Below are 22,040 nucleotides of genomic sequence, written 5' to 3'. Positions count from 1 at the left end.
TGAGCTTGTACAGCAAAAAGGTGCAGCCAGGCAGAAACCCTGGGAGATGCTGACAGACAAGGGCGGTGCCCATAGTACACTTGCCTGATTGAATGGACAAGACAGTTCTGAAATCAATTGCATATGGTGTGTAAAAAAATGGCATTAGGGAAAATTCTGAAATCAAGTGTCCAGCTGTGAAAGCTGCATCTTTGAAGCACAATCTTAGCCCTGTAATGAGACTTATTAATCTTTGGTGGTGTTTCCGAGGAAATTATTTTGGAGAATGGCCCCTTCGTTTTGTGTATTTGCTTATGACATTTCATGCTCAATCTGGGGCTAGAAACTCCTTTTAAATTTTTCGTTTTGAGACAGAGTTTTGCTCTTGTTACCCACGCTAGAGGGCAGTGGCAAAATCTCGGCTCACTGCCACCCCTGCCTCCTGAGCTCGAGTGAATCACCGGCCTCAGCCTCCCGAGACACTGGGATTACAGGTGCTTGCCACTATGCAGAGCTAATTTTAAAATATATATATTTAGTAGAAACGAAGTTTCACCATGTTGGCCAGGCTGGTCTCGAACTCCTGACCTCAGGTGATCCACCCAACTTGGCCTCCTAACGTACAGGAATTACAGACATGAGCCACTGTCTCCGGCCTTCCATTTAAATATTAACAAAAATCATCCAAATAGCACAAAATCAACAGGTGCTTCAATTTGGAATCATCACAGATCAATTTCTCATTAGGTACAGTGATCAAAGTTTACCTACCCAAGAGTAAACATGTCCACGGTAGAACTCAGGGCTCCATAGAAACACAGAATCTTGAGTACAACCCTGCTCAAGCATCCAAATGTGCATATTCACAGTGTCTCTGTGCGACACGTGCAAACTTCAGTGCGATGAGCACAACCTGCAGACACGTTGTCCTTTGGGCTCACCTGGGAATCAGTTAGGAGCGTGAAAGGACACTGATGCCCAGGTCCCGGCTCCAGAGATTACAACCTCCAGCGTCTTGTGTGAAGCCATGGCATCTGGATTTCTCATGGTTCTGGAGATCTTTCTCCTGAAAACTGTGGCTCCTTCCTCCCCGTTCAGTCTTGGCAGCATTCATTTCTTTTTCCGGGACTCAGTCCATCAGGAATGAGATGCCTCCTCATTGAGCACACCTGACACATGACAAGACAAGTGAAAGAAACTGTGCCAAAGGTCGCACTCTTCCCATTCCACTGTCCTTCCTAAAACTGATCCTAATTTCATGAGCCCTGAGCCAGGGACTGTTTCTTTACACCTCAAAATCTTATCGCATGGCTTAAATTCTACCAGTTTCTTACTGTCTGAAAAATCTTAAGAAAATCCACACAGCCAGGATCTTCATTCCTGATAAGTCAAAGGGCCTGGAGACACACCACAATTCTGTGCCTCTGATATTATGTCACAGGTCTACATTCAGCAGCATGAAATTTTACAGTAAATGTGGTAATTGCGGGTCCACAGCACAAAGAGTAACTAGAAATTGAAGCAACATCTCAGATCCTGAACAACTGATTGTTTATTGCTTCTTCAGACAGGGCCTCACTACGGTCACCCAGAACTTTCCAGTGTGTCATATTGGTTGTTTGCTTTTGTCAAGTTTTGGAAGTTTTTATTTTCTCTCTATTGAATGTTAATTCATTATCAGATATGCAGTGAAATATTATCTCCCATGCTCTGAGTTATGTTGTCTGAACTTTCATTAGTTCTGTAATACATCGAAAGTTTTCATTTTGATACCGATGGATTGGTCAAGTTTTTATTATTTTGCGTTTTTTAAAGTTGCCATCATATGTCAGAAACACTGAAATATAAACTTTAAGGAACATTTCTCTTTACTTGCAGTCATAACTTCAGTGGATGTCATCAGTTAGTCTTGGTAATTGCATGTTTTCTGGAAGGTGTTTCCTGGTCTGCTTTGTGCATTGAAAATTTCATCAATCTTCACTGCATGTTTCGACATATTAAGGCAGTAGACCCACTCGACACTTGATTATTTCAGTATCTAGCTTCCACAAGACCATTGCAAAGACTTGTCTTGTTCCCACTGCCAGGTCATTGCACCCTGATAGAGAATCAATTAGCCTTCCAAACGAAGGTTATCGAAGGAATGTCTATTTGATTACATCTTGCTTTCTTAAGGCAAAGAATATGCTGTGTTCATTATGGTAATTTGTTGAGTATAGTCAAATCAGAAACCGTACTTCTAACATCTTGTCCTTCAGTCACTGAAAAGATGACCATATCTCCCAGATGCATATGCTTACAAAAATACTGAACACACAAACACACATACAGACACATGTCCAGGCTGACATACACACACACTGGCAAAAAAAAAAAAAAAAAAAAAAAAAAAAAAAAAAAAAACACTGTTCAATAGGTACAGAAATCTTCCCTGAAATTGTTTTCCATGAAATAAAACAAATGTGTAGCCACCATCCCTTCCTGGTTCCACACTTACTATATTTGCCCATCATCCTGATAAGTAAATCTGCTTCAGGTGCTCTATAATTCATTACCTGGGCTGTGTCCATTTAATTGCCTGAGGAATGCCAGAGGACAGGCCCTGAGGCCCATAGCTTGATTGTGTGCTGTTCATTGATTGGTGGACCCAGTACGTGATAGGTGGGTTTGGTGATCCCACCAGGCAGGAGATAAGTATACAAGGGCTGGCAGGGCAAGATAGCCCATCATTTGAAGGCTCTCTCCCAAGAGGAAGCATCTTGCTGCAGCAGGCGGGTCCCAGCAGAAACCAGGTGATCCTTGCTCCTGTCTGTTGGACTCCATCCGTCTCACTATATAATTAAGGTAAGGAATATGCCTTAATTACTTGTTGATTACTGTACTGCGGTTTCAACTTCTTGTCCTTCAGTCGCTGAAGGATAATTAAATTTCTTAAATGCACATGCTTTGCAAAGGAATTTTCAAAACACACACACATACAGACACATACACACACACACACACACATACATCCCAGACACAAACACACAAAGAACCTTATGCACAGACGCACACACACAATACACACACACAATACACACATACAATAAACACACACACACACACACACACAAACACGCGGTTTCATATGTACTTAATTCTTCTGTGGCATTTATTTTCCATAAAATAAGGTCAATGAGTGGCCGCTGTCTTAACCTGATTCCACTCTTATTGTGTTTGCCCATCATCCTGACAAGTAAATCAGCTTCAGGTGTTCTATAATTCAGACTGTGGGCTGTGTGCGCTGAATTCCCTGCGGAATACAAGAGGAAATTCCCTGACGCCAATGGCTTAATTGATGCTGCTATTTGATTGGTGGATCGGGTGCCTGATGGGCGGGTGTGATGATCCCTCTGGGTGGGAGCTAGGTATATAAGGGCTGGTGCAGCCAGGTAGCCTGTCATTCGAAGGCTCTCTCGCAAGAGGAAGTGTCTTGTCCCAGCAGCAAAACCTGGTGATCCTTACTTCTGGACTTCTGGCACCATGGAGGCCGGTTCACTCCACTTGGGAGGAGAGTCGCACTTCAATGACTTTCCAAAACTCACATCTTCTCTGCCAGATGCAGCTGTTGCCGAATTCAAGCCGAGGTCTCAACCTGAGAAGTCATCATTGCCATCTGAGCCCCATGTCGCCCTCTCTCATTATTTGGCTCCTGAGCCAGCAAGACAGCTGGCTCCCAGGGAGAAACTTCCTCTGAGGAGCAGGAGACCTGCTGCGGTGGGGGCTGGGCTCCAGAACATGGGAAATACTTGCTATGTGAATGCTTCCCTGCAGTGCCTGACATACACACCACCCCTTGCCAAGTACATGCTATCTGGGGAGCACTCTCAAACTTGCCATCGCCAGAAGGGCTGTATGCTGTGTACTATGCAAGCTCACATGACACAGGCCCTCAACCGTCCTGGCCACGTCATCCAGCCTTCACAGGCATTGTCTGCTGGCTTCCACAGACGCAGGCAGGAAGATGCCCATGAATTTCTCATGTTCACTCTAAATGCCATGAAAAAGACGAGCCTTCCCAGCCGCGAGCAGCTAGATCATCACGCTGAGGACACCACCCTCATCCACCAAATATTTGGAGGCTACTGGAGATCTCAAATCCAGTGTCTCCACTGCCATGGCACTTCAGACACCTTTGACCCTTACCTGGACATCGCCCTGGATATCGAGGCAGCCCAGAGTGTAGAGCAAGCTTTGCAACATCTGGTGAAGCCTGAAGAACTCAATGGAGAGAATGCCTATCATTGTGGTATTTGTCTCCAGAAGGTGCCGGCCTCCAAGTCGTTAACTTTACACACCTCCCCCAAGGTCCTCATTCTTGTCTTGAAGAGATTCTCCCAGGTCACAGGCCACAAACTGGCCAAGAATGTGCCATATCCTGAGTGCCTTGACATGCAGCCGTACATGTCTCAGCAGAACTCAGGACCTCTTCTCTATGTTCTTTATGCTGTGCTGGTCCACGCTGGGTGGACTTGCCACAATGGACATTACTTCTCTTATGTCAAAGCAGGAGCTGGGGATGCCCAGTGGTATCAAATGGATGATGCCAAGGTCACTGCCTGTGGCGTGACTTCTGCCCTGAATCAACAGGCGTATGTTCTCTTTTACATCCAGAAGACTGAATTGGAAAGAGACGGTGAGACGGTGTCAACAGGCAGGGAACCAAGAGCCCTTGGTGCTGAAGACACGCACAGGGGAGCAGCTCAAGGAGAGCTCAAGAGGGACCCCTGCCTCCAGGTCCCTGACTTGAAAGAGCGCGCGGAGGAAAGAGCCACTGACGAAAGCACCTTAGACAGCTGGAAATTCCTCCAAGAACAAAACAAAACCAAGCCAGAGTTCAACATCAGAAAAGTCGAATGGACACTGCCTCCCGATGCACTTGTGATTCATCAATCGAAATGCAAGAGTGGGATGAAAAACCATCATCCTGAGCAGCGAAGCTCCCTGCTGAACAACTCCTCCGGGAACCTGACAGATCATGAGTCCATCAACACTGGCACGCTCGCTTGTGTGAAAGGGAGGGCCGGGAGATCCAAAGGGAAGAACAAGCACAGCTGGAGGGCTCTGCTTGTGTGCCAGTGATCTCAGGGCAGGTGCCGACCCACACGCAGGCCCACGTGCACATGGGCGCGTGCACACACGCACACACACACACACAAGCATATACAGTCAGTCCTACATCAAGGGACAAGGAGCCCAGGTTTCTGTTTATGCAAGAGAGGAAACTGGAGAGTGATGCCTGCATTTCAAGATGAGCCCACGTACGGGAAATATCGAGTGTTGGAGTCAGGACACTTCTGAATCTGTGGAGGGACTGTCTGTTTACGTTCATAGTAGATGACAGTAGTGTGAATTTCTGAATATTCCATATTGAGGTGTGCATGTGAGGAAAATGGTATTTACTATTTTGTCTTGGGGTGTGTTTCATTACTCAATTGTTTGTAGGCACGAGAAGCTGACATTTTGCTAAGGTGAAACATCTGTGGAGCATTCTCCCAACGCTGAATAGCAGAAACAGAAACGCATTTGGAAGAAGGATGTTCTTCCTTTTTACCCCGACCTGGTGTTTTTACATTGCTTTTTTAATGGACCTCAGGCAACCTAGAACTGGTGGCACCGAAGCTCCCTGCTGAACAACTCCTCTGGGAACCTGACAGATCACGAGTCCATCAACACTGGCACGCTCGCTTGTGTGAAAGGGAGGGCCGGGAGATCCAAAGGGAAGAACAAGCACAGCAGGAGGACTCTGCTTGTATGCCAGTGATCTCAGGGCAGGTGCCGACCCACACGCAGGCCCACGTGCACATGAGACAGGGTTTACCATGTTGGCCAGGCTGGTTGAACTCCTGACCTCAGGAGATCCACCTGCCTCGGCCTCCCAAAGTGCTGGGATTATAGGCATGAGCCACCACACCCGGCCCAAATTTCTTTTTCTATCCAAGGTGGGCCTGGCTTGGGTCCTCCTCTCAGGCCCCATAGGTCCCTTGAGAGACCCTGGAGAGCAGCTTCCCTTCCTGCCTGGAATCCCATGTAGCCAGCTTTGGCTGTGTTGTTGACACTGGGTTCATGCTCATGACCATTAGAACCCTGAGTGTTTCCCGTTAAGGGTTTCTCTGTAACACGGGCTCTGGGAAGGAACGCCGTATCTGAGCTCTCCCAGCACTTAGCGACTCCCATACCACCGTCCCCTCCCTAGAATCCCTACTGAGCTCTGAATTCACAACCTGTCTCATTTTTGATCTTTGATTTCTGCCTCAAAGGCTCGTGCACTGACAGCACTTTCTTTCCACCCTCAGGTCAAGTGCAAAGACTGCGGGGCGTTTGGCCACAAGGCCACAAGTACGAGGTGCCCCATGAAGCGCTGGAACGGAGCCTTGGTCCCCCAGACCTCTGGCAAAGAGGAAGGGAAGGAAAACCTCAAGCCATGGAAGCCCCGGGTTGAGGGGAACCCGGGGCCCTGGAGCAAGGAGAAGGCAGAGAATGAAGAGAGACCAAGGTGAGCAGTGGGAGGGGTTTTCACAGCTCTTTGGGTACTGCCACCTAAGAGCTGGGTGTTCTCCCAGGTGCCACACCCAGGAGCTCCCTTCACCCTGGGAGACAGATTCAGGGGTGGGGGGCAGGGGTGTTTCATGGAGGTTGCCCAGGACAGGGGGAAAGCAATGGAATGTAGAGGAACGTCCTTAGCTGGGAAGCCTAGAGGGCCGCCTGGAGGAAGGGAAGCCTGGCCCATGAGGGAAGGTGCCCAAACAGGAAACGGGACTGGGCTCAGATAGGGTTCTCCCCGTCCCCTGGGAAAACTAGGGGGCAGCACCTGAGCTTTTTCTGTTCTGCAGGCCGCAGGACCAGCAGAGGAAGGCTCTCCTCCAGATAATTTCCGGGAAACCTCAATCCAAGCGGCTGCCCGGTGGAAAAGAATCGGTGGAACCCTGTGACTATCTGAGGGTGAGTGTCACCCTGGGCCCCTGCTCTTTCTCTCCTACAGGTTACCCTGGGGGATTTCCGTTCAGGCCCGCAGCTGTGGGAGGGAACTGGGGGCATTCTCAGCCTCAGGGTCTCAACGACCCTTTCAGGTTAATTGATTCCAGGTGAAGGCATCTGAAGATGCCATATTTCCTGGTGCTTTCTCTCTGTCGGACTATTGCAAGCCTGCCAACAACACTTTCCTAGCGGCAGGAGGACATTAGGTCACTCCAGTGAATCCCCAAGACACAGTCACTTCAGCGATGATATTCTGTAGATCACTACACCTAGTTCCACGGCACATTTTTCAAGTGTCTTGTCCTGGCCAGCACTCACTTGAGGATCAGTCCCTGCTTCCAATGACTGCCTGTCGAGACTGTCTGGAGAATGTCTGGGTGCAAGCACCTTGTGTTTGGCTGTGCTGACTTTTTGTCGGCTGGATGCGGAGGAACATCTAATGTGTGTGGTTTCCTTTCTTTCAGGGGGCAGGCAGGCCAATGCCAGTCCACACCACCAAGAGGAGGCCAGTCGTGGACGCTGCTCTCACCGACGGCTCAGCTCCCAAAATTGCTGACAGTGGCCCCACCCGGGCTTCACTGTCTCCCCTCAGGAAAGCCAGTGTGAGCTCCTCCTCAAGTCGTGGACCCACGGAACCACAGACAGGGGCCGTGGCCCACATCCGTCAGGCTGCATCCCGGGGCCGGGGCCCGCAGCCTCTCCTCTTGGTGAAGCCCACAAACAGCCGCCCTGAGGGTGGCTGCCGTGAGGTTCCCCAGGCTGCCTCCAGCACCCACGGCCTGAACCCTGTCATCGACCCCCAGGCACAAGCCAAACTTCCTGCTGTGACCTGACAGCCCTGCCCACCAGCCGCCACACATAGCTCGGGCCTAGACTCCAATCTCAGCTTCAGGCCAGGAGCCAAGAGGCCTGCCCAGGCTCCGATTCAGGCTTGCCTGAGTGTCCCCAAGAAAGCCAGACTCGGTCCCATCCAGATCGCCGAAAACAGCATCCAGGGAGGGGAGCCGGGCGCCCTGGAGCCTCTACAGCCTCCGCCAGCTCTAACCGAACTTAGACCAAATAGGTCACCCCAGATGAGCAGGAGGACACCCGCCCAGGTGCCCAGCCTCGACCTGCAGCCTCCTCACAGCAGACCCTGCCTGCCTACCGTCCGGGCCTGCACCGTGTCCCACCAGCCAGCGGCCGGCCAGGATGGATACCAGCCTCTCAGAATGCTCTTCAGGAGACTGGGAGACGGAGGGTGGAGCTCCACGTTCCTCACGGCTCTGTCACCCGACTCTGCGAAGAGGCCGGGAGCCTTCCCGACTCAGAGCCCTCATGTCCCAGAGAAGTCTGAGGGGCCCTGTGTTTGTGTCCCACGGAGTGTCCTCTGTGAGGACCTTCAGGTGTCCTCTTCCTCCGAGGAGGAGCTGGTCTGACCTGGAGCGAGACTGCAGGTGGCAGAGATCCCTGGCCTCCAGCTCCCGTGACTCGGAGGGGACTGTTGGACTGAGGAGCACAGAGCGGGGAGCAGACTTTGTGTGCTGACTCCGAAGCTCCCCAGCATCTGAGGCGCTCCTGTGCATGTCGGAGCCCAGCTCAGGCAGGGACCAGCTGCAGAGACTCTGCCTACTTGAATTCTGGTGAGGAAAACTGTATTTGGAATGGGTCTCCTGAAACCCACCCTGAAAAGCTTCTGTGCCAGGGATTCGTTGTGTAAGAGACTGGAAACAGACGAATTACTCTGTGTCTGCTCCCTACGTGACTAAATATGGGAAAAGTTAGGGAACCCTGACAGGTGCCCCTCTTCAGCCACGCCCTGCCCTGAGATTGGTGTTTTGGACCCTGGGATGGGTTCTGCGGAAAGCATTGTTGGGGTTTTCCTCAGCCTTGAACATTGTGCTAGGGAATGCCTTTGTAAATATGTGTGATTAATTTGTTTGGAAGTTAATAAAATTATTGGAAAACATCACATCGTGTCTTTCGACTCTAATTGCATGTTTGTTCTTTGCCCATTTTCCTAGGGCTTGAACATTTCTGGACTCTGTTAGCAATCCATAGCAGAGACCAGAGTGTTTCTCCCTTTGGTTTCCTAAATATCCACAGGTGTTGGAAAATCTCCACCCCACTCTGCCAACACACATACCCAGTCAAATTCCACCAAGGGAATCACACACATTGCAGACGTGGTGAGCACTGCCTGCCCCAAGGAGTCCCTGGGTGCCTCACCGGGATGCCAAGTGTGCGGTGAAGATTGTGATGGTTCCCATGAAGCTGCATCTGGGTGTGCACAAGAACACTAGGCACAGTTTCATTTCCCAAATAGACCCCAGTAAAGCTGAAGTACATTCCGAGGTCAAAGATTCATCCCCTCTTCTTTTCGGATGCCTGAGCCCAGAGCCTTTTAGTCACTTCCCACATGATCCTAAGAGTAGGTGAGGTTGACAATCACTGAAAGAGTCAGGCAAAGACATCCGTCATGCACAGGCTGACTCCATCCTCGGACCTGGGAACAACCCTGACCAGAATTCCACATCTAGGAGGTCTCTGAACTGAGAGAGATGTTCTGAGAAAGACCAACAAATGGCTCCCCATCCGTTGCTATTCAGGGTCATTATCTTGATTATCTACATAATCTAAAAAGTGTCAGTATCCAAAATCAACAGGATAAACTCTCTGCTCCCCTGAGAGCAAACAGGATCATGACCAAAATGGCCAAAGAGCATGGAAGGAAACAATATGATCAGAAAGCTCACGGAAGCAGCTCAAGGTGGTTGGGTGGGGGGCTGGTGATGGGCGTGGGGAGTTGGTAAGCAGGTGTTGCAACCTGAATCATGAACAATTAATGAAAGGCAAATTAAAGGGGAAATCAAGCTTCAACAGCTGCAGTGCATCCCATGGGAAATGGCCCAGTTCAACTGTGTCTATTTCCCCACCTTCTAAAAAACACCATGTAAAATGAGACAGAGCTACATGTGCAAATGGAATCTTCCTGAGAGGAGACACAGAATCTTCAAAGCTTGCTGGTGTACATCAGGGTTTTAGAATGTTTGTCAGTAGGGAACATCATCTTGGAGTGGGCTTTGTAGACAGACATTGCCGGGTCACGTAATTGAATTAAGTTGATTAGGTCAGGGTACATTTCCGGAAGGGTGTCTCCAGAGGCAGTATAAAAGGCAGCCTGCAGAGCCTGGCTCCCTCTCGGCCACTTCCTCTGGCGTCCTGGAGGCTGCATCGCTTCCAGCCGGGCTGCTCTGATATCTGCCCACCTGAGCGCCAGCCGAGGAACTATAGCAGACCTGCCATTTCAGGTTAGTTTCACTAAAAAATGGTTTGTCTCACATCATCCCTGAGGGGTTGGGAGGAAAATAGACAAAGAAGAGTGAAAGGAACAGGTCACATTGGGGTAATGACTACATGATAGGGTAAGATGTGTGTTCTTGTTACTAGTATTTCCTGGAACAGAAACTCAGAACGTATTTCCATCTTCTTTCCACTTCTGGAAAGATGATCGAGATGGAAATGGGAACATAAATGTTCTCCATCATGTCAAATTGCTGAGTTAATGGAAAGAGAATTTTGGAACGAGGGTGGTTTGCCTTTTAGTCATGTAAGAAATTGTTACGGGCTAGGTTCACCCTTTGTTTCCATAATTCGTATGGCTCCTATAAAATACCAGAAAAATAAAGACAGGGACTGGGGCTGGAGCTCAGCCAAAAAGATACAACAGGAAAGACCATAACCAGCTGGGGTGATGGAGAGAAACATGATTTCTTTTTATGAATTTCTATTTGGCTGCCAAATCAAATGTCCAGAGGAGCGAATCAAGTGGTGATAGGAAGCATCTGTTATTCCTGATTTAAAATAGACCTGCCAAAGGGGCCCGTAGACCATGCCCTAAACTTTGGATTGTTGTGAGCGTCAAGGGAGACAGAATGAATGTCTTTCCTAGTAGGCTGAATCATGATAGACTTAAGTCCAGTCTCCAGAATCAGTGGTTGGGGGTTGAAATCTCACTCGCCATACAGAGGCCACGGGACCCGTGGCAGGCAAGGTTTCCTCTTGGACCAGGCAATCCTGGCAGAGGAACTTATGGTCATCTGAGGATGCACATCACATTGTGACCCACAGATTGGACCAACTGCTGGGCGGGTCTCCGCATGACCACACCAGCAAGGAATTAGGTGAGGGCTTGTGGGTGTGTGAATGTCCAGTGTGCTTAACCATGGATTTGTGTTGTTTGTGTGTGATTCAGGTGACCCGACGGTCGACCCTGAAAAAGGTGGACATCAAACCGCCAGGAAGTGAAGATGATGGCACACCGTGACCCCAAGAGAGGGGCAAACAGACTCATGAGAGCCCAGACCCTCAAGAAGCAGCAGAGGGCCCCAGCTGGGCCAAGGGTTCCCCCACCCGATGAGGAAAATCCCAGGGTAAGTCTAGCCCTGGATCTTTTGAGCATCCGGGGATCTCGTGGTCCTCAGGGACTGGGTAGAATTGAAAACAGTTCTGTCACCACCACCAAGATTACTTTCTCTTTTCTTTCTTTCCTTTTCTTCTCTTTTCTTTTTTTTCCTTTTCTTTTCTTTTCTTTTCTTGTCTTTTCTTTTTTTCAATGAGACAGGGTTCACCATGTTGGCCAGGCTGGTTGAACTCCTGACCTCAGGAGATCCACCTGCCTCGGCCTCCCAAAGTGCTGGTATTATAGGCATGAGCCACCACACCCGGCCCAAATTTCTTTTTCTATCCAAGGTGGGCCTGGCTGGGTCCTCCTCTCAGGCCCCATAGGTCCCTTGAGAGACCCTAGAGAGCAGCTTCCCTTCCTGCCTGGAATCCCATGTAGCCAGCTTTGGCTGTGTTGTTGACACTGGGTTCATGCTCATGACCATTAGAACCCTGAGTGTTTCCCGTTAAGGGTTTCTCTGTAACACGGGCTCTGGGAAGGAACGCCGTATCTGAGCTCTCCCAGCACTTAGCGACTCCCATACCACCGTCCCCTCCCTAGAATCCCTACTGAGCTCTGAATTCACAACCTGTCTCATTTTTGATCTTTGATTTCTGCCTCAAAGGCTCGTGCACTGACAGCACTTTCTTTCCACCCTCAGGTCAAGTGCAAAGACTGCGGGGCGTTTGGCCACAAGGCCACAAGTACGAGGTGCCCCATGAAGCGCTGGAACGGAGCCTTGGTCCCCCAGACCTCTGGCAAAGAGGAAGGGAAGGAAAACCTCAAGCCATGGAAGCCCCGGGTTGAGGGGAACCCGGGGCCCTGGAGCAAGGAGAAGGCAGAGAATGAAGAGAGACCAAGGTGAGCAGTGGGAGGGGTTTTCACAGCTCTTTGGGTACTGCCACCTAAGAGCTGGGTGTTCTCCTAGGTGCCACACCCAGGAGCTCCCTTCACCCTGGGAGACAGATTCAGGGGTGGGGGGCAGGGGTGTTTCATGGAGGTTGCCCAGGACAGGGGGAAAGCAATGGAATGTAGAGGAACGTCCTTAGCTGGGAAGCCTAGAGGGCCGCCTGGAGGAAGGGAAGCCTGGCCCATGAGGGAAGGTGCCCAAACAGGAAACGGGACTGGGCTCAGATAGGGTTCTCCCCGTCCCCTGGGAAAACTAGGGGGCAGCACCTGAGCTTTTTCTGTTCTGCAGGCCGCAGGACCAGCAGAGGAAGGCTCTCCTCCAGATAATTTCCGGGAAACCTCAATCCAAGCGGCTGCCCGGTGGAAAAGAATCGGGGGAACCCTGTGACTATCTGACGGTGAGTGTCACCCTGGGCCCCTGCTCTTTCTCTCCTACAGGTTACCCTGGGGCATTTCCGTTCAGGCCCGCAGCTGTGGGAGGGAACTGGGGGCATTCTCAGCCTCAGGGTCTCAACGACCCTTTCAGGTTAATTGATTCCAGGTGAAGGCATCAGAAGATGCCATATTTCCTGGTGCTTTCTCTCTGTCGGACTATTGCAAGCCTGCCAACAACACTTTCCTAGCGGCAGGAGGACATTAGGTCACTCCAGTGAATCCCCAAGACACAGTCACTTCAACAGTGATATTCTGTAGATCACTACACCTAGTTCCACGGCACATTTTTCAAGTGTCTTGTCCTGGCCAGCACTCACTTGAGGATCAGTCCCTGCTTCCAATGACTGCCTGTCGAGACTGTCTGGAGAGTGTCTGGGTGCAAGCACCTTGTGTTTGGCTGTGCTGGATTTTTTGTCAGCTGGATGCGGAGGAACATCTAACGTGTGTGGTTTCCTTTCTTTCAGGGGGCAGGCAGGCCAATGCCAGTCCACACCACCAAGAGGAGGCCAGTCGTGGACGCTGCTCTCACCGACGGCGCAGCTCCCAAAATTGCTGACAGGGGCACCACCTGGGCTTCACTGTCTCCCCTCAGGAAAGCCAGTGTGAGCTCCTCCTCAAGTCGTGGACCCACGGAACCACAGACAGGGGCCGTGGCCCACATCCCTCAGGCTGCATCCCGGGGCCGTGGCCCGCAGCCTCTCCTCTTGGTGAAGCCCACAAACAGCCGCCCTGAGGGTGGTTCCCGTGAGGTTCCCCAGGCTGCCTCCAGCACCCTCGGCCTGAACCCTGTCATCAACCCCCAGGTACAAGCCAAACGTCCTGCTGTGACCTCACGGCCCTGCCCACCAGCCGCCACACACAGCTCGGGCCTAGACTCCAATCTCAGCTTCAGGCCAGGAGCCAAGAGGCCTGCCCAGGCTCCGATTCAGGCTTGCCTGAGTGTCCCCAAGAAAGCCAGACTCGGTCCCGTCCAGAACGCCGAAAACAGCATCCAGGGAGGGGAGCCGGGCGCCCTGGAGCCTCTACAGCCTCCGCCAGCTCTAACCGAACTTAGACCAAATAGGTCACCCCAGATGAGCAGGAGGACACCCGCCCAGGTGCCCAGCCTCGACCTGCAGCCTCCTCACAGCAGACCCTGCCTGCCTACCGTCCGGGCCTGCACCGTGTCCCACCAGCCAGCGGCCGGCCAGGATGGATACCAGCCTCTCAGAATGCTCTTCAGGAGACTGGGAGACGGAGGGTGGAGCTCCACGTTCCTCACGGCTCCGTCACCCGACTCTGCGAAGAGGCCGGGAGCCTTCCCGACTCAGAGCCCTCATGTCCCAGAGAAGTCTGAGGGGCCCTGTGTTTGTGTCCCACGGAGTGTCCTCTGTGAGGACCTTCAGGTGTCCTCTTCCTCCGAGGAGGAGCTGGTCTGACCTGGAGCGAGACTGCAGGTGGCAGAGATCCCTGGCCTCCAGCTCCCGTGACTCGGAGGGGACTGTTGGACTGAGGAGCACAGAGCGGGGAGCAGACTTTGTGTGGTGACTCCGAAGCTCCCCAGCATCTGAGGCGCTCCTGTGCATGTCGGAGCCCAGCTCAGGCAGGGACCAGCTGCAGAGACTCTGCCTACTTGAATTCTGGTGAGGAAAACTGTATTTGGAATGGGTCTCCTGAAACCCACCCTGAAAAGCTTCTGTGCCAGGGATTCGTTGTGTAAGAGACTGGAAACAGACGAATTACTCTGTGTCTGCTCCCTACATGAGTAAATATAGGAAAAGTTAGGGAACCCTGACAGGTGCCCCTCTTCAGCCACACCCTGCCCTGAGATTGGTGTTTTGGACCCTGGGATGGGTTCTGCAGAAAGCATTGTTGGGGTTTTCCTCAGCCTTGAACATTGTGCTAGGGAATGCCTTTGTAAATATGTGTGATTAATTTGTTTGGAAGTTAATAAAATTATTGGAAACGATGACAGACTCTCTTTTACTCTCATTTCGTGGTGTTTTTTTTTTTAACAACTGGTAATCAATTTATTAAAATATTTGACTTAAGCATGTGTAATGGTGACTTCCAGCCCAACTCCTGGCTCAGTAGTGATGGAAGTCATCTGCTTCACAATCTCAGAAGGACTGTGCAAGCCAATGAGTAGCTTTTGGATTTTCATCTGGAAATGATCCCATGTCTTAGAACCTTCCCCACAAGGAGTTTTTCTTGTCATCATTCTAAAAGTCTTGGCAGACATTCGAACTGCTCCTTTCGCTTTGAGATTCTTTTCCTTTGCTCCTCTGATCCAGTCAGCACACACTTTCTCCATGGGTTTTCCGTTGCAGCTCATTAGAGTGATTCGAATTCAGGTGTTTTACTGGTATCCTTAAAAGCCATGGCTGCTGCGTGGTTTCCTGGCCGTCTTGTTCCTCGGCGAGAGGCAACAGCGGTGGGTCAGGAGCAGGAGCGTTTGGATCCCCGACCCCCAACAAGTACCCCCGCGTCTGCGTCAAATTTTCCGGGAGCTTTCCCAGTTCTTGACTTCGTTAGCAATCCAAACCTTTGACAAGACTGTTTCTCCGAGACGGAGTTGACTTAGAGGGCGGCGGGCCTTGGCAGGACCTTTGACTTCCTACAATTCCACAGGAGCCGGAAAATCTCCGCCCCACTCTACCGACACCCGCACCGAGTCCAATTCCGCCAAGTGAATCTCACACACGTTGCAGACCTGGTGAGTAACGCTTGCACCCGCAAGCCCGAAATTGGCTCATAGTGATGCTAAGTGTGCATTGATAGTTGTGATGGTCCCCATGAAGCCGCTTTCAGGTGTACACACGAGAACTAGGCACAGTTTCATTTGCCAAATAGACCCCAGCAAAGCCGCGCTGGGAACAACTCTGACCAGGATTCCACATTAGGAGGCCTCTCAACTGAGAGGGATTTTCTGAGAAAGACCAAGAGGCTGCTCCCTTTTCCTTGCTTCGGAGCGTTGTTATCTTGATTACCTAGATCACCTGGAAAGTATCAGTATCCAGAATCAATAAGATAAACTCTCTGCTCCCCTGACAGCAAAAGGAACCATGACCAAAATGACCAAAGAGCGTGGAAGGAAACGATGTAATCAGAAAACTCAGAGGACAGCTCGGGGTGGGGGGTGGGGGTGGAGCCCCAGGGGGGTGGGGATGTAAGCAGGTGTTCCAGCCTGAATCATGAATAATGAATGAATACAAATCAAATCTGAAGTCACATAGAAACATCTGTGGAATCTCAGGCAGGACTAAGATCCCATTCACAGGCTCCTGCTCGTCCACTTAATGGCAGCAAGTGTGGCTCCTGGGTTTCTTAATAGAATTAGGCATAATTTTGGTGACTGTGTTTTGCCAGTCCTCTTTCTGTGGCATCCAGTTCACCTGTAAACTTTTTGGGATCAGGCGGGAAGTCATGCAGTTTCTCAGCGCCTCGCTTCATCCTGGGTGCTCTCAGGCATGCACGAGCAGATACCTGCCTTGGTGGAGTCTTGGCTCATTCAGGAGGTTCCTTACGGTCAGGAGGCACTAACAGGTCCAGCAGGAAGGCATGTGTCTGCACATGTGTGGTGGGATCCTCTGTTCACCTTGAGAATGCAGGTTCTTCCTGAACTAATAACTTCTTTATCATGGCATAAGTAGCCACAAAATAACAATTCATATTAACTCCATTGATAAAAATAACTGAATATCAATAATCAAGGTAATAATGATATTATTATATTGATAGTAAAATCAAACAAAGGCATTAGAGATTAAAGATTCCCGACCAGGCGCGGTGGCTCAAGCCTGTAATCCCAGCACTTTGGGAGGCCGAGGCGGGTGGATCACGAGGTCAAGAGATCGAGACCATCCAGGTCAACATGGTGAAACCCCGTCTTTACTAAAAAAAATACTAAAAATTAGCTGGGCATGGTGGCGTGTGCCTGTAATCCCAGCTACTCAGGAGGCTGAGGCAGGAGAATTGCCTGAACCCAGGAGGCGGAGGTTGTGGTCAGCCGAGATCGCGCCATTGCACTCCAGCCTGGGTAACGAGTAAAACTCCATCTAAAAAACAAAAAGAAAAGAAAAAAAAAAAAGATTCCCCTCTGTGAAGGTTGATGTACAGAGAGGAACACGTGAGTTGTCTGTATTCAGAGTCCAATGAAACTTGATCCTCAAAGGCAAAGGTGAGCAGGACGAGGAAAACACACAGTTCATGAATGAGCACATGGGCTGCCTTGGAACTCAGGTGGGAACCCTGCGGGTAAAGTGCCCACCAGCCAGCCCTCACCCACCTTCATGAGGTAGGACAGCAGGATAACAGGGAAGGGGTCGGTGCATGGGCTGCAAGGCTCATGTCACACCTAATTCAAAGAAGCTCCACTTATGACAGGTGTTTATCTGCCAACACCGTGTCACCTCTACTGCCTGGCTGCGTGTCTGCCCTCTGCTCTTCTTAGCTCACAGGAGGTCCAGATGTTACTGTCCACCTGTCTGGGTACAGAGCTATTGGAGGCCATTACCCTGCTGCTTCCTCTTTGGAAAGGGGCGACACTCGTGGTCCATGCCATTCTGTGTCTCTTTGGAAAACTTTGTCAGCACATGTAAGGTTTTCTTCAGCTGCAGAAAGCCACCTTCTTCAAAGTCTCACCCTCCACAAGTGGCAATCACACAATGATTAATGGTGGCAAGGGGTGCCTAGGCTTCACCATGTGCTTCAATTGGGAGAAACAGGGGAGGCCTTCCTTGCTCTGCAGCTCTGTCTGCGGCCGCCTGACAATGTCGGGCTGCAATCATTTTGCACATAGGGCTTCCCTCCAGTCCTTTGCACAGAGGTGGATCCCGACATCACTTCCTAATAAACATCCTGCACACTAAGCTTCATCTATATCCAGCTCCCTGGGAACCAAACCTGTGACAAAAGTGAAAGGTTTCTAGGGAAAATAGCATTTCCTTATCAGACAGGAATCAAATTCTGCTGAGCTAGAAAATAAGGTAAAGTCTGATGCCGTCTCATGATTTTTTCTGTTAGAACATTACCACTGCCAGCAAGAATTATGCATATTAACTCATGGGGACAAAAGTCCTGTTGGAGTGGGAAGAAGCTGTTGTGAGTTGAGGAGAAATGCTAACAAATGGACTTTACCCTCAACTTGGATTCAAAAGGAGAGGAGATGAAAACAGCTGGAAATTAAAGGTCTCCAAAGATGTTTGGGTTTTTCTAGTTTTTCAAAAATCCAAATTTTAGGTTAGGAGACACTATATGTTTAAATGCTGAAAGGATGTAGCATACTGAGGGACATAATTACAGATAAAGAGTCCATTTTATGAATAATACAATTTATGGTATGGCAGACCAAGGGACACAACACAAAATTGGAGTTAAAGAAATGAACAGGCATTCTTGATCATTCCTCAGCTGTTATAGCAGAGATGCCTGAACAATGGATGTCCATTTAGAACATTTATGTTTTTGAGACGGAGTCTCGCTCTGTTGCTTGGCTGGAATGCAGTGTTGCAATCCCGGCTCACTGCAACCTCTGCCTCCCTGGTTCAAATGACTCTCCTGTCTCAGCCTCCTGAGTGGCTAGAACTAGAGGCACACGCCACCATGCCCAGCCATTTTTGTATTTTTAGTAGAGATGGGGGTTTCACTATGTTGACCAGGATGGTCTCCATCTCCTGACCTCATGATCCTCCTACCTCGGCCTCCCAAAGTTCTGGGATTACAGGCCTAAGCCACCATGCCCGGCCCATGTAGGGATGCTTTTAAACTTAACGGCTGAAAGTATCCACCTCCAAACTTATGCATTATATTTACAAAAGAATACAAACCATGTGATGAATTTTAAAGGGAAGACAATCCGTGGGAATGCAACAGCCATGGTAACGTTTTGAACTTCTTTTTATTAAACATGTAAAAACTAAGTGAGGTTCAAGACCTAACAGAATTGCCAGGAATTGTTTGGGAATTGACCAAGATGAGCTCAGACACTGTGCAATCCTTATGGTGCCCTCTGGTGGAGTTTGCTCCTGAAACCAATGATTTTCAGCCAGAAGTAACTGTCTCTGTAGTCATAAGAATTCAACCCAAATGTACCATTCAATTTTAAATGAGATGACAATAAGATTATGTGCTATATAGTTAAATTTTATTTCCTTCAGACAGAGTCTTTCTCTGTTCCCCAGGCTGGCGGTCAATGGGGCACTCTTGGCTCACTGCAATCTCTGCCTCCTGGGTTCAAGTTATTTTCCCACCTCACTCTCCTAAGTAGCTGGGATTACAGGTGTGCACCGCCCTGGATAGCTAATTTTTATATTAGCAAAATTATTTCTGGAGTGGAGAGTTAGACACCTTTGTTCTCCCATACCCAAAACGTGTTCTCCAAATGATCTGTCAGTAGAAATGACTGATACCTGTATTTGCTAACCAGTCTTTTTCTTTCTTTAAATTCAGAACTAGAGTGCTATTAAGAAGGTTCTATCCATTTTCATCACAAGTGATGCGCTAGGCACTATCCTAAGTGCTGCAGATACACATTCAGACCCACAATAGTTCTGCCTTGTCGACTGCATTCTAATAATGAACCAAAAGAAAAGTATAGATTTGTTATTTTTTTTTTTTTTTGAGATGGAGTTTAATTCTGCCACCCAGGCTGGAGTACAGAGGCAGGATCTCTGCTCACTACAACCTCTGCCTCCTGAGTTCAAGCAATTCTCCTGTCTCAGCCTCCCAAGCAGCTGGGATTACAAGCATGTGCCACCATACTGGGAAAATTTTTGTATTTTTTGTATAGACAACTTTCACCCTGTTGGCCAGGCTGGTCTTGAACTCCTGGCCTCAAGTGATCCATCCACCTTAGCCTTCCGAACTGCTGGGATTACAGGCCTGAGCCACAGCACCCCAGCCAAGAGAATAGTTTTAAATAGAAAGTATGAAACCAAAAGAAGTGTGTGCCCATCAGTTTTATACTGTATTAGGCCAGGTGCAGAAGATGGACTTGTAGCATTGTAAGGGAATGAGGTCAGTTCACATCTAATTGTTTGGACAAGTCACCAGAAAGCCAAAGTTAGAGGAGTTGAATCTTTTGAGGCAGCTTGCACAGGCAAGCAGCAAGTTACTCTTTCTCCAAAGTTCTCAACTGTTGTTTCTCCTACTGTGCAAAAATGCATCTTCTACTCGATTCCAATTTACATAGGAAAATGCTTAATAAACCTAATAAGGGCTGCGTTCCAGGGACACACCCAGACCACACACACACAAAACCTTGATTCTGGAAACACATGCTGTTTAGTGGAATTGGATTTTCAAGACAACAGAAATACAACTATGACACAATATCGGATTGGAATTTTTTTCATTTAAAAAGATGTCCTTGAGTTCTCTTGTCAGTAGCTGAAACCTGGGAACAACTCAAAAGTCTATCGACAGGAAATTGATAAATTATATGCATATTATAGAGTAATATTTACCAATAAAGGGAAATAATCAACATCATGGATCAATAAAATCTTTCCAACCCTGAGTGGGGAGAGCTAAGCTGAAAAGTGTCCCATAATATAAATTTATACAAAATTCTAGAACAGACAAACCTAATATAAGGTTAAAAAAAAAAAAGTTCAGAAAAACCAGGTGTGATGGCTCACACCTCTTATGCCAGCACTTTGTGAGGTGGGTGGATCACATGAGCTTAGGAGTTCAAGACCAGCCTGGGCAACATGGTGAAACTACTTTGCCTTTACCGAAAATACAAAAATTAGCCCAGTGTGGTGTGGTGCACGGGAATAGAAAACCAAATACTACATATTGTCGTTTATAAATGTGAGCTAAACATTGGGTTGTACATTGTTTAGTTCTCTTCTATGGAAACAATAGACAGTGAAGATTCTTAGAGGGAGTGGGGAGGGTTGGGTGCAGGGCCTGAAAAACTACCTATTGGGAATGACGTTCACTGTGTGGATGATGAGATCATTCATACTCTAAGCCTCAGCATCACATAATACATCCATGGAACAAACCTGCACGTGCATCTTCTGTGTCTAAAATAAAAATTAAAAATTTTAAAAATGAACAAAGAGCTATGAGCAGGCATTTCTCAAAAGAGGAGATGCAAATGAACAACATATATATAAAAATTTCTCACCATCTCTAGTCATCACGGGAATGCAAATGAAAACTTCCGTGAACTGTCCCCTGACACCTGTTAGAATAGCTGCTATAGAAAAGATGGATGGCCGGGCTCGGTGGCTCAAACCTGTAATCCCAGCACTTTGGGAGGCCGAGGTGGGTGGATCACGAGGTCAAGAGATCGAGACCATCCTGGTCAACATGGTGAAACCCCGTATCTACTAAAAATACAAGAAGAATTAGCTGGGCATGGTGGTGAATGCCTGTAATCCTAGCTACTCAGGAGGCTGAGGCAGGAGAATTGCCTGAGCCCAGGAGGCGGACGTTGCGGTGAGCCAAGATCGCGCCATTGCACTCCAGCCTGGGTAACAAGAGCGAAACTCCATCTCAAAAAAAAAAAAAAAAAAAAAAAAGATGGATGATATCAAGTGCTGGTAAGGATGTGGAGAAAAGGGAACCTTTGTATACTGGCGGTGGGGATGTCAATTAGTATGGCCACCTTGGAAAACAACATGGAGTTTTCTCGAAAATTAATAATGAAAGTACCACTTTGTTCTAGTAATCCCACTTATATATATGAAGTATTTAAAATCAGTATATGAAAGAGATTATCTGCACTCCTATGTTCCTGTGAGCACTGTTCACGATAGTCAAGATATATGGAGAAAATATACAGGTGATCATCCATTCATGGATGGACGAATGCATGTTTTACATGTATATTATAGATATTATATATACATTTATTAACATTTATATATATTACTATATCTGCACAATGGCATATCATTCAGTATTATATAAATATAATGATACAACCCTGTCATTTGTGACAATATTGATGGATCTCAAGGGCATGAAGGCACGTGAAAGAAGCCAAACACAGAATAACAAATATTGTATGATTTCACTTGTATTTGAAATAGAAAACAAACTCAGAAGCAGAGAGTAGACTGGAGGTTGCCAGGAGCTGCTGTGCAGGTAAATAAGTAGGTGTGATTATAGCACAAAGGTTTAGATATACCACACAAATAAGTTAAGGAGGTCGAATTTAAAGCATAGTGCTTATAGCTCTGAATACTGTGTTGCATGGTTATAATCAGAGGGTGAATTTTATGTTATTTGTTCTTACCTATAAAAATCATTATATTGGGAGGGAGAGCTTTGGGAGGTGAAG

The 22,040-nt window shown here is 48.5% G+C and overlaps 2 protein-coding genes and 1 pseudogene across 2 annotated transcripts; all 3 read left to right on the top strand.

Annotated features, from left to right (window-relative positions):
• The first annotated feature begins 3,501 nt into the window (after nucleotides 1–3,501).
• LOC141580975 (ubiquitin carboxyl-terminal hydrolase 17-like protein 17) lies at nucleotides 3,502–5,100 on the top strand. Its single transcript, XM_074384290.1, has one exon. It carries the CDS (start codon nucleotides 3,502–3,504, stop codon nucleotides 5,098–5,100), a length of 1,599 nt encoding a protein of 532 aa, XP_074240391.1.
• A 153-nt stretch (nucleotides 5,101–5,253) lies between these two features.
• LOC141580914 (protein FAM90A5-like) lies at nucleotides 5,254–8,925 on the top strand (annotated as a pseudogene).
• Nucleotides 8,926–10,197: 1,272 nt separating this feature from the next.
• On the top strand, nucleotides 10,198–14,441 carry LOC141579942 (protein FAM90A5-like). The gene is made up of 5 exons (XM_074384288.1): nucleotides 10,198–10,286; nucleotides 11,231–11,408; nucleotides 12,081–12,280; nucleotides 12,618–12,726; nucleotides 13,228–14,441. Exons 2-5 carry the CDS (start codon nucleotides 11,286–11,288, stop codon nucleotides 14,179–14,181), a joined length of 1,386 nt encoding a protein of 461 aa, XP_074240389.1. The 5' UTR covers nucleotides 10,198–10,286; nucleotides 11,231–11,285; the 3' UTR covers nucleotides 14,182–14,441.
• The last annotated feature ends 7,599 nt before the right edge of the window (nucleotides 14,442–22,040 follow it).

Source organism: Saimiri boliviensis, chromosome 13 (genome assembly GCF_048565385.1).
Source record: "Saimiri boliviensis isolate mSaiBol1 chromosome 13, mSaiBol1.pri, whole genome shotgun sequence".
In the NCBI taxonomy this organism is placed as follows: domain Eukaryota; kingdom Metazoa; phylum Chordata; class Mammalia; order Primates; family Cebidae; genus Saimiri; species Saimiri boliviensis.
This window is presented reverse-complemented; position numbering and strand designations above follow the sequence as displayed.